The 12,144-nt window shown below is 38.3% G+C and overlaps 1 protein-coding gene and 1 non-coding gene across 2 annotated transcripts in view; both read left to right on the top strand.

Moving 5' to 3' along the window:
• The window catches only part of PARD3 (par-3 family cell polarity regulator), a 550,937-nt gene that overhangs the window by 528,339 nt on the left and 10,454 nt on the right, over nucleotides 1-12,144 (top strand). The window contains exon 23 of the mRNA XM_047066308.1: nucleotides 2,298-2,418. Within this exon, the coding sequence (XP_046922264.1) occupies nucleotides 2,298-2,418 (121 nt within the window). The remainder of the gene's footprint in view (nucleotides 1-2,297; nucleotides 2,419-12,144) is intronic.
• Nucleotides 8,388-8,493, top strand: LOC124502767 (U6 spliceosomal RNA). The gene has a single exon (XR_006960027.1). It is a non-coding gene; the product is annotated as a U6 spliceosomal RNA (small nuclear RNA).

Below are 12,144 nucleotides of genomic sequence, written 5' to 3'. Positions count from 1 at the left end.
ACATGGAGAGCAAGGAGTTCCAGAGATTGGGTGTTAACACTGAGAAGCCTTTATTGAAAATCATTGTGTTCAAAACTATAAGCTGCCATATATGTTTTTTAAAAGCCAATTAACAATCTTGGGGCGCCTGAGTGGCTCAGTTGGTTAAGCGTCCAACTTCGGCTCAGGTCATGATCTCATGGTTTGTGGGTTCAAGCCCTGCATCGGGATCTGTGCTGACAGCTCAAAGCCTGGAGCCTGCTTCAGATTCTGTGTCTCCCTCTCTCTCTGTTCCTCCCCCACTCATGCTCTGTTTCTCTCTGTCTCAAAAATAAATAAACAAAAAATTTTAAAAAGTAAAAGCCAGTAACAACCTGCTTAAGAGTATGGTGGGGCACTTTTAAGCTGTATACAAATGTAGACTGAAGCATCATGCCAAGTAGCACATTTTATAGGCCCATTAACCTTTAATGTTCTTAGGACAATCAGTTCAAAATATTTGTCAGAAGAACAAAGGGAAGGCAAGCTTTTATTGACTGGGAAAATAATCAAATTGAAAGTATTGACAGGATGTTCCAGAAGCTCTAATGAAATTAATAGAAACATAAAGGTGATAGGGATCTACCCCACAGTTTAAATGATTATCCCATATTCTTGGAAGACATTAATATTGTGGTTCTATATGCAAATATTTTCAATTTGCAATTTTTAAGTCTTTGGAATTCTTCAAAAGGCATAGAATTATGTCAAGACATATATGAATTTGAGATTTTTATATACTCTACTATGACAGACTTTCTCTTTACAAGCTACATCTCTCAAATTACATTACCCATGAGGGTGGGCAGCCAGAAAAATTCAGATTCACACCAAATAACCAGGGCAACATGTTTTCAATGAAGAGACTTGGTCTTCTAATAGCTTACAGCTCCCCATTCTGCTAGCAGTTTGGAGAGTATATATGATAAATATAAGGCTTGATTCTTGTCCTCAAGGAGTCTGATGTTTTCTTGGGGAGACAGCATGTGCCTAATACGCTTGAATAAATCCCCTGATAGGATGCGCCTTAGTCCTCAGGGAGTAACATAGACCAAAAGTGCCATGAGATTTAAGATTGATTTTGGCCATCTCTACAACTCTTGCAAAATACTGTGTTTAAAATCTGTATGATTTTATAAAGCAGGGGCTTTGGAGTCTGATATATGTTTTACTAAGTGATACAACATGGCATAGTGAAATGAGGGCTGGACTGGACACCAGAATAATCTGGATTCCAGCCTCGCTTCCCCATTGGTCAGCTGAGAGACTTCAAACAAGTCACTTATTTTCTTTGGATGTCAGTTTCTACATGTGTATGTGCGCGCACGTGTGTGTGGAAGAGAGAGAAATACTACCATCTGTACCTATCTTACAAGCTTTTGGTGAGGATAAAACAAATTAACACTATAAAAGAAGAAGAAGAAGAAGAAGAAGAAGAAGAAGAAGAAGGCGAAGGAGGCGGGGGCGGCGGCAGCAGGGGCACCTGGGTGGCTCAGTCAGTTAAGCATCTGACTCTTGATATCAGCTCAGTTCTTGGTCTCAGGGTCATGAGTTCAAGCCTGGCATTGGGCTCCATGCTGGGAGCAGAGCCTACTTTAAAAAAAAAAAAAAAGCAACATTACTATTAAATAACTGATGAAATGCAACTGCCATCCAAAGTTATTTTTAAAATGCTTTTCATTTATGCTGTAAGAAACTGCATTTTGTGTATAGACCTTTGATAACTCCTAAATAGGGACTTTGTATCATGGCATTATGAAAACAATACTGCACATTTGTAAGGCTACAGTGTATGCTGTCACCTTACTTGATTGTTGCAAGTATGATATTCAGAGAAAAAGTGATTATTATGTCCACTTCATATGTATGAAAAACTCCCACGACTCAAATTAAGTGCCTTCATCTAAGAAGGTGGAGGAGCTAGGACAGGACCCTGGTATTTCTGATTTGTAATGCAATGTCCTTTCCAAAAAAATTTGGCTGCCAACACCTTGTCAGATTACAGAAAGGAAATGAGGCTTTTAAAATACCGCATAAAAAAGGAATGTCTAAAAATACCGCTTGCCCTCTTGAATATCTGCCTGAAATAACTTCAGTAAGTCTTAATCTTAAGAACAAAATGAAAACTTCTTTTAAATGCCCAAATATTGTTTTATAAATTCACTTCCTCTTAAACAGTGTCCTCTCACAGCAAGCTGCCATTTTTTTTTTCCCTAGCAACTGCCATTCACAGATTGTATCTCTGAAGGGTGTTCATTCTTGCCCCTTCTCTCTTTTAGCAACAGATCAACTCCTAGCAACCATGATCGGATACAGCGTCTACGGCAAGAATTTCAGCAAGCAAAGCAGGATGAAGATGTAGAAGATCGGCGACGTACCTATAGCTTTGAACAACCCTGGGTGAGTATCTGGTTCTTCAGCACAGCGAATAGTCTGACAGCTTCCCTGCAGTAAGAGCCCCCAAGCTGTGACCTTAGCCCTTTATGAAACAAGACAAGATGGAGCCAAATCCCTTTGACCTTTAACATATTGACCTTTCCCTCATTTCCATCTGGGTTGCATCATTGCTAATTTCATTTTATATCTTGTTGCACCATCTGTCCATTGCATAATCAGTTTTATTCGCCTTATGACAAGACATAGCAAAAGGATTCTTGCTCTCAGCTATGCACTTTTTTTTAAAGTTTAGTAAATGTTTTTCTATATACATTTTCCTCAGAATTGGAGCCAGAATAAATTAGTTCAACACATGTCTATTGTGTATCTACTATACACAAAGTACAGTATTAAGCAATTCTTGATTCTTTATTCCCCCTTATCCCCTTTGTGTATTTGTTGAATCCCTCTTATTTATCTGCCCATATCCCTGTTCTAGTTTATCCTCCTCACAGCCATCAGAGTGATTTTTTTTTTTTTGGAGTTTATTCATTTTTAAGAGAGAGAGAGAAAGATCAGGGGAAGGGCAGACAGAGGGAGACACAGAATCCAAAGCAGGCTCCAGGCTTTCAGCTGTCAGCACAGAGCCTGACGTGGGACTTGAATTCACAAAATGTAAGATTGTGACCTGAGCCAAAGTCGGATGCTTAACTGACTGAGCCACCCAGGCTCCCCAGAGTGATTTTTCTAAAACAGAACTCTGAATGGCTTCTCAATGCCCAAGAGAGAGAGTCCAAATTCCACAGTGTGGCTTGCTAATCCTCCCCAGTCCAGCCCCAGACTTGTGCTCTCTCTGTTCTTGTGTTTTGTCTTAGAGATGATGGCACTGCTGAGAATGAGAGGCATTGGGGTAGGTTTGGGGGTGTTAGAGATGATGGGAATTTAAAAAAAAGTATTGTTTATTTACTTTTGAGAGAGAGAGACAGAGCATGAGCAAGGTAGCAGAGAGAGAGGGAGACACAGAATCTCTAGGCTCTGAGCTGTCAGCACAGAGCCCAACATGGGGCTCAAACCCACAAACTGCAAGATCGGGACCTGAGCCAAAGTCAGACACTTAATTGACTAAGCCACCCAGGTGCCCCCGATGATGGGAATTTTGAAGAATATCTTTGGAAACTTGAGGGAGACTCAATTAGACATGAACATACAGGCTACTTGAGATAGGAAATTCTAGCTGAGAGTATTAGTGATCAACATGGTAATGTGACCATAGCTAAAAATGCTTAGAGGGAATAGAAAAATAATTTTTTGATTACTTCTGCAATGGGGATTAATGAGTCAGACATGGCAGAAAGTCAAGGAAGGTACTCTGGAGGCCTGGGGAAGAGGCAGGTGGAGCATCACCCACTCTGGGTAGGATGGTGAGTACAGCTCAGGGACGTATATCCTAATTGCCTGGGAGGATGCAAGAAGGGTCAGTACTCTAGGGGTTCGAAAGCCTAGGGGCTGTGGTCAAAACAATATATTTTTTGGACTCCTGGATCTTGGAGGTGGGACAGTTCATGATGATTTGAGGTCAAAGATATGCCATCCATGTGAGTTCCTGAGAGAACAGAGATTAAGGTCCAAAGAGTTAATGAGTTCAGTTCAAAATGTTGGGATTATAATTACATTAGGTATATGGGAAGGTAGGGTTAGAAGGAAGAGTAGTGTTAGAAAAGGCTTACAGTTAAAAAAAAAAAAAAAGATCCTGATTTATTTTGGAAAGGGTATGGACCCAACTGCCACAGAACTGAGAGGTCGGTTATATTGTAGGGAAGGAGAGATAAAGGTAGAAATGTAGTTGGAGGCTTCAATGCTAGATTGGAAGGCTGAAGAAAGATGGTAATGAGGACAGAACACTGGCCCACTGGCCAGGCAACCTAGCTCTTCAGGACTGTTTTCTTGTATGTTAAACCAAGAGACTTAGAGTAGATGGTTGAGTGTCAGTTATTAAACCCTTTGTTATAATGAAAATTTAAGAGAAAGCTGAATGTGTCAGGTAAAGCAATACAAGTAGAGCTTCTCCGAGTGTGGTCCACAGACCAGCACCATCAGCATCACCTGGAGCTCCCTTCAGACCTCCTGGATCTGGGTGAGGCCCAGGAATCTATATTTTAACAAGCCCTGGAGGGGTGATTCTGAAGCATGTTACCTTGAGAAGCAGTGATCTAGAGTTAAATCATCTCTGAGGTCCTTTTTATTCCTAAAATCCAACACCCTCAATATACTCTATACAAGGGCAGAAACCTATAAACGTTTTGATTAAGGGGCTTAGTGACCAAATTGGGGTCTGTGGAAGATAATTTTGAGAAAGGAGAAGATGGAAAAATGGGAAAAGCAGTACTAGTTTGAAGGACTTTGCCTCTGTTCAGGTGAGGAAGGAGGAGCCTAGAGCAGCCAACTGGCCATATGAAACCACCATCCAAGAGTAAAAACTCCCCATGAAGTCGATCCTAGCCTAACTTTCAGAGGTTATATAAGAACTTCAGCAGATATAATACCTTAAAAAATCTCTAATTGTGTTTCTGCAACAACATTACTATTAAAGGTATTGTTTTTCTAAAACATTTATTTTTATTTTTATTTATTTAGTTAAAAAAATTTTTAATGTTTATTTTTGAGAGAGAGAGAAAGAGAGACAGAGACAGAGACAGAGACAGAGACAGAGACAGAGTGTGAGCAGGGGAGGGGCAGAGAGAGAGAGAAAAAGACAGAATCTGAAGAGGCTCCAGGCTCTGAGCTGTCAACACAGAGCCCAACGCGAGGCTAGAACTCACAAGCCATGAGATCATGACCTGAGCCGAAGTCGGACACGCAACGGACTGAGCCACCCACGTGCCCCTAAAACATTTATTTTTAGATGATCAAGTAAATTGAGTCATTCCCATGTAACAACATGACAGAATTATGTTAATCTACTTATATTGTTTGCCATAATTGACTTAATCCCTTCCTACCAGCTTTCCTAAAGCAGGATTCTTTTTTTTTTTAATTAAGTTTTTTATTTTAAATCCAGTATAGTTAACAAACAGTGTTATATTAGTTTCAGGTGTACAAGACAGAGATTCAACACTTTCATACAACACCAAGTGCTCATCACAATAAGTGCCCTCCTAATCCCTATCACCTATTTCACCCATCTCCTCACCTACCTCCTCTCTGGTAACCATCAGGATGTTCTCTGTAGTTAAGAGTCTGTTTCTTAGTTTGTCTCTTTTTTCCCCTTTGCTCATTTGTTATGTTTCTTAAACTGTTATGCTTTTTAAATTCCACATAGGAATGAAATCATATGGCATTTATCTTTCTCTGACTTATTTTGCTTAGCATTGTACTCTCTAGCTCTATCCATGTTGTTGCAAATGGCAAGATTTCATTCCTTTTTATGGCTGAGTAATATTCCATTATATATATACCACATCTTTATCCATTCATCAGTTGATAGACACTTAGACTGCTTCCATTATATGGCTATTGTAAATAATGCTGCAATAGATACATCGGGGTGCATGTATCCCTTTGAATTAGTGTTTTTGTATTTTTTGGGTAAATACCCAGTAATGTGATTACTGGATCGTAAGGTGGTTCTATTTTTAACTTTTTGAAGAATCTCCATATTATTTTCCACAGTGGCTGTACCAGTTTGCATTCCCACCGACAGTAACAAGGTTCCTTTCTCTCCACATCCTTGCCAACACTTGTTTCTTGTGTTGTTGATTTTAGCCATTCTGACAGGTCTGAGTTTTGATTTTCATTTTTCCTGATGATAAGTGATGTTGAGCATCTTTTCATGTGTCTGTTGGCCATCTGGATGTCTTCTTTGGCCAAATGTTCATGTCTTCTGCCCATTTTTTAAATGGATTATTTGGTTTTGGGATGTTGAATTGCATCAGTTCTTTTTATATTTTAGATTCTAACCCTTTATCAGATATGTCATTTGCAAATATCTTCTCCCATTCTGTAGATTGCCTTTTAGTTTTGTTGATTCCTTTGCTGTGCAGAAACTTTTTATTTTGATAAAATAGTTTTTATAGTTCCAGTAGTTTATTTTTGCTTTTATTTCCCTAGCCTCAGGACACATATCTAGAAAAATGTTGCTATGACCAATATCAGAGAAATTACTGCTTGAGCTCTCTTCTATGATTTTTATGGTTTCAGTTTTCACATTTAGGTCTTTAATCCCTTTTGAGTTTATTTTTGTGTATGGTGAAAGAAAATGGTCCAGTTTCATTCTTCTGCATGTTGCTGTCCAGTTTACCCAACACCATTTGTTGAAGAGACTGTCTTTTTCCCCATTGGATATTCTTTACTGCTTCATTGAAGATTAATTGATCACATAATTGTGGATTTACATCCAGGTTTTCTATTCTGTTACATTTCTATGTGTCTATTTTTGTGCCAATACCATACTGTTTTGATTACTACAGTTTTATAATATAAGTTGATGTGTGGAATTGTAATACCTCCAGTTGTACTTTTCTTTTTCAAGCTTGTTTTGACCATTCAGGATCTTTTGTGGTTCCATACAAATTTAAGGATCATTTGTTCTCATTCTATGAAAAATGTTATTGGTATTTTGACACGGTTTGCATTAAATGTGTAGATTGCTTTGGGTAGTATGGACATTTTAACAATATTTTTTCTTCCAATCCATGAGCGTGGAATGTCTTTCCATTTCTTTGTATTATCGTCAATTTCTTTTATCAATGTTTTATAGTTTTGGAGTACGGGTCTTTTACCTGTTTGGTTAATTAAGTTTATTCCTAGGTATTGTTTTTGGTGCAATTGCAAATGGGATTGTATTCTTAATTTCTCTTTCTGTGACTTCATTATTAGTGTTTAGAAATGCAGCATATTTCTATACATTGATTTTGTATACTGTGACTTTACTGAATTCATTTATCAGTTCTCATAGCTTTTGGGAAGGGTCTATTGGATTTTCTTTTTTCTTCTCTTTTTTTCTTTTTCTTTCTTTTTTTTTTTTTTTTCTTGAGAGAGAGAAAGAGAGAGTGTGCGTGAGAGCGTGAGTAGGGAGGGACAGAGGGAGAGAATCTTGGGTTTTCCATACATAGTATCATGTCATCTGAAAGTAGTGAAAGTTGTATTTCTAACTTACCAACTGGGATGCTTTTATTTCTTTTTGTTGTCTGATTGTTGTAGCTAGGACTTCCAGTACTATGCTGAATAAAAATGGCCATCCTTGTCTTGTTCCTGACCTTAGGGAAAAAGGTGTCAGTTTTCCCCCATTGAATATGATGTTTGCTGTGGGTTGTTCATAGAATGTCTTTATTATATTAGGGTATGTTCCCTCTAAACCTACTTTGTTGAGGGTTTTTTATCATGAATGGGTGTTGTACTTCATCAGATGCTTTTTCTGTATCTATTGAAATGATCATATGTTTTTTATCCTTTTTCTTATTGATATGATACATCATGTTGATTGACTTGAAGCAGGATTCTTTTTTGATGTGTGGTAAACATCCCTAGCAATGTATTTTTGCACAGAAAGGCTGAAAAGAGGAAAGAGTACAGTGGCTACCAGAAGGAGAAAAGCAAGTATATATGAAAATGGTTCTCAAACACAGAGTTCTAGCCTGCAAGGTCCTGCAGGGGTTTTCTCAGTCTCCATACCATACCATGAGGAGCAGTGGAATGCCACCTGACTTTGCCTGGGAATGTGGATTTCAAACCAGCATATTTGCAGCATTGCTGCGTAGTTAGTTATTTAATTGATCAGATGTATTGGGTGCTTACTATGTTCAGTCAGTGTGTCTGGTGCTAGAGAACAAAGATGGGGAAGAAAGAATATCCTTAGAGCCCTACAGTCGAGCTGATACAACAGAAAAGAATATTTTGTACAGTTTATGATACAGGTATACATGGAGTATTAAACACAGAGGAACCATGCCCAAATAAATTGTGGGTGGTTAGGAAAGGCCTGAAAGAAGACCTCAGTGCTTGCTTTGGGAGCACATATCCTAAAATTGGAGGGATACAAAGAAGAGTAACATGGCTCCTGCACAAGGATGCATGTAAATTCATGAAGCATTCCATATAGAGAGAAAAAAGGAAAGGAAAGGAAAGGAAAGGAAAGGAAAGGAAAGGAAAGGAAAGGAAAGGAAAGGAAAGGGCACCTCGTTAAATTTGGAATATATTTTAAATACATAACTTTGAGAAAGAGAAAAACATATATTTGGGAACTAAGATTGATGGGATTTTTTTCTGGCTGGTGACATTGTATCTACATGTGAAATGTCCAAGTTTGAGACTAAATGAGCATTTCCTACTTCTTAGCTGTAGATATTGTTCATTGGGAGATGTAGAAATGATTTGATATCCATTTTGGTCCCCTTATATGATTTTTTTTTCCTAATGGGGGTGGTGAATATGTTGGCATACATTCCCATGCCAGCTACTTAATATGAACAATCATGTTAGGAAAAATGTTTGAGAAAATCTTATACATCCAGAAACTCACCTACAAAAGGTCATAGGCCAAATTGTTGTATATCAAAATGCCATAGCAACTTTAGACTGAGCACTTGGCTTGTATTATCATTTCCTGTAATGAGTGAGCAGGGAATTATTTGGATGACAGGCTGATTACTTTAGGAATGGAATAATTTCCTAAATTGTGGGTCAGAAGTTGACCTTTTCTTTTTCTTTCTTCTTTTTTTTTTTTAATTTTCAAACAATTGGGATCTTGCTGTTTTTTCTTCTTTCTACTGATCATATAAATGAGCTTGAAGTGACTATAATTCTTTCATACCAATTCTCATACCAATTCTCCTTGTTGCCTTAATAAGGTTTTGTCTGCCTCAATAAGAGCCTCAAAATGTAGCTGAGTCTATGGTTTTTATTATCTGTTTTACAAAATGAGCTTTGAGTATCTTAGTTTTTTTTTTTTTTTCTTTTTCTGTGTGTATTCTGACCTTAAAAGGTCAGTCTGTTTGGAAAGGATGAGACTATGATCTCACCCATTGGAATGGTTTGCAATCATTTTAGTTGTAAGGAACCAGATATTTGTCTTCAAGCTGTGTGTCCCTCTTAGTCCATATTAGTTGAAATTGTCATGCTTGTTGGAAATGCCACACACAAAGTGTGACCAGATGTATCATATAGAAGATCCAAGCCAATTACTTTACATACAGAGAGGGATGCTGCAGAAAATTCATCCAAGTAGCCCTTTTCAGTTCATCCATTTTCAAAATGTTCTCCCTAAACCCTAGCAGTGTGGAATGCACCTGTTCCTGGGCTTTTTGTTCAAAATAATGTTTGGGCCTGAGGGAGCTGATTTGTGGCACAAAGGGTCTTTAGATGAGCAGAGGCCCGGGAAATTCCCTTAGCTCCATAACTGAAGTGCATTCTCTCCCAAGTTGGTTAAGAAGAGGAGGAGGAGGACGACAGTGATAAGGAGGAGGAGGAGGAACAGGAGGAGGAGGAGGAGGAGGAGGAGGAGGAGGAGGGGAGAAAAAGCAACTTCTTCACCATGTAATGCCAGGTGCAGCATAAATAAAGCAGCAAGTTGCTTTAAATCTTTCTTAAGATAATGGAACAATAGCTGAGGTTAGGGTTATTATCACAGAGCTCAGATATGGACAGAACTTAGTGTTGCTTTTAAAAGAATTAAATTGCACGCTGAAGACATAAGTACAGTATGCTGTTAAAACTTTGCAGATACCTGAGTGTTGCCCACAAGGAGACTTGCTGGCTGAGGCGGTTGATAGATGGGATAATGGAGCCTTTAATAGCTATATTGCTAAATCCTTTCCATCCCGGGTTGGTAGTGACTCAAAGTAGTTTAGTCCTTCAGATGGAAAATTGATCCTCTGCGATGTGAATACCCTCTTCTCCCCCAAGCTTTCTTCCCAGCTGTCTGTCTTTAAACAACAACAACAAAAAAGGTCTGTCCTTTTTTCCATTTTTCTGTCTGGGACTTTTAATGGCTCCTCTTCCCTTTTTTAGGGTTTTGTCTGCTTTAATTAGAGACCCAGTCTGTAGTACACAGCCACCCTGAACCCCTGGATTGCCTTCCCTTTACCTGGGAAGTTTGAGAAAATGATGCTTATCCTTTTGTTTTCATCTCTCCTAAGACTTCAAGGATATCTCCTGTAATTTCCTTATAGTGGGGCTCCATGCCTTTACTCAAAAAATGCCTTCTCGGTTGATAGCTTTGCAGTTCAAACTGGGTGGAAATCACCTCCCTTGGAAATCAACCTGGAGAAAGCCATTCCTGCAAGCAAACAGGGACCCTTTACTCATGGCAAAAGCCTCTGTGCTGCTGCAAAGTAGACCCCTTTCTTCTAGCTCCAATGACCCATCTCCCAGCTGAAGGCTCCATGACCCATGGGCCGTGCTACTGGCAGAGACCTCAGGTAGTAGAAATGAATGAAGTTGCCTTTGGTCATCATTAGCATGGGACACTAGAAGGCTGGCTTATTTTTAGAGCTGCAATTTTCAGTATACCTGCTGTTTAAGGAGGGGGAAAAGTAGATCCAAACACTGGTTGGCAAAGACGAGAGAAAGACAAACGGTGTGTAAAAAACAAACATGTATTTATGAAAATTTTATGAGGGAAACTGGTTTGCTCTGCAGATTTTTCAAGCATTACTCACATCATTAGTAGCAATTAGGCTTTTCAACATTCAGAACCCACAAGAGTTCGATCAATAGTTGTAACAGTATCTTGTGTGATGGCATAGAGGTGGAAGGCTGTGAAGGCAGGATGTATAGACAAAAGTTAATTTTGTTTTGATTAAAAGTTGTAAATGAATCTACTATACAGAATAATTACCAAGCTTAGTGGTTGCCACTTTTTTTTTTTAAGTTTATTTATTTATTTTGAGAGAGGGAGAGAGAGAATCCCAAGCAGGCTCCATGCTGTTAGCGTAGAGCCCAGATCGGGGCTCTATCCGTGAACTGTGAGGTCATGACCTGAGCCAAAACCAAGAGTCGGACGCTGAACTGACTGAGCCACCCAGGCGCCCCAGCAGTTGCCACTTCTAAACAGAGTGAACAGTTTATGCTTTTTACATGATTCAATGGCATAAAAGTCTCCCTACCCTCTACCAAATCTTTAAATTACCATTTTATCAGAATGTGGAATTTATATTAGGGTTACAGCAAGTTTGAATTGCCAACATAGGAATTCCAAATCTCAGGTGGATGTGTGTCCTTTTAGTTATTTATTGTCACCATCATTATCTTTATCATCACTTTTCCTCTGAAGCAGTTGAACTTGTATCTTATTTTTGTTTTCCATATGTGCCCTTGAACATAGGTGAAAATTTGAAAATTTTATTCATTTTTAATAGAAAACTCACTCAAAAGTATCATTTGTAAGAATAGTACATATATGTGTGTATATGTGAAAATATACAGGTGCACACACACATATGCTTACACACTATGTGAAGAAAAATTAGAGTATTTAAAAATTATTTTCTATAAATGCTAATAAAAGAGTAATGAATTTTATTTCATAAGTGACACATGCACTCATAGATTAAGCTCTAAAAGTCTTCCAATATTCCTGGCTCTAAATGGTACTGACACTTTGTATGCTGTATAGTTATTTTTGTTCTTTCTTTAGTCTTAACAGTTTTGTTTTATATTCTTATTTTGGAAAAATAAGAATGATTTTATTTAACTGAGACAAATGTTTAGTTAATGAAATCTGGTGAAAACACTATGTTTTCACCAGTGATTTTT

This window comes from Lynx rufus, unplaced genomic scaffold, assembly GCF_022079265.1.
Source record: "Lynx rufus isolate CCGP_SWC_20201006 ecotype Redwood Valley unplaced genomic scaffold, mLynRuf1.p SCAF_7, whole genome shotgun sequence".
In the NCBI taxonomy this organism is placed as follows: domain Eukaryota; kingdom Metazoa; phylum Chordata; class Mammalia; order Carnivora; family Felidae; genus Lynx; species Lynx rufus.
This window is presented reverse-complemented; position numbering and strand designations above follow the sequence as displayed.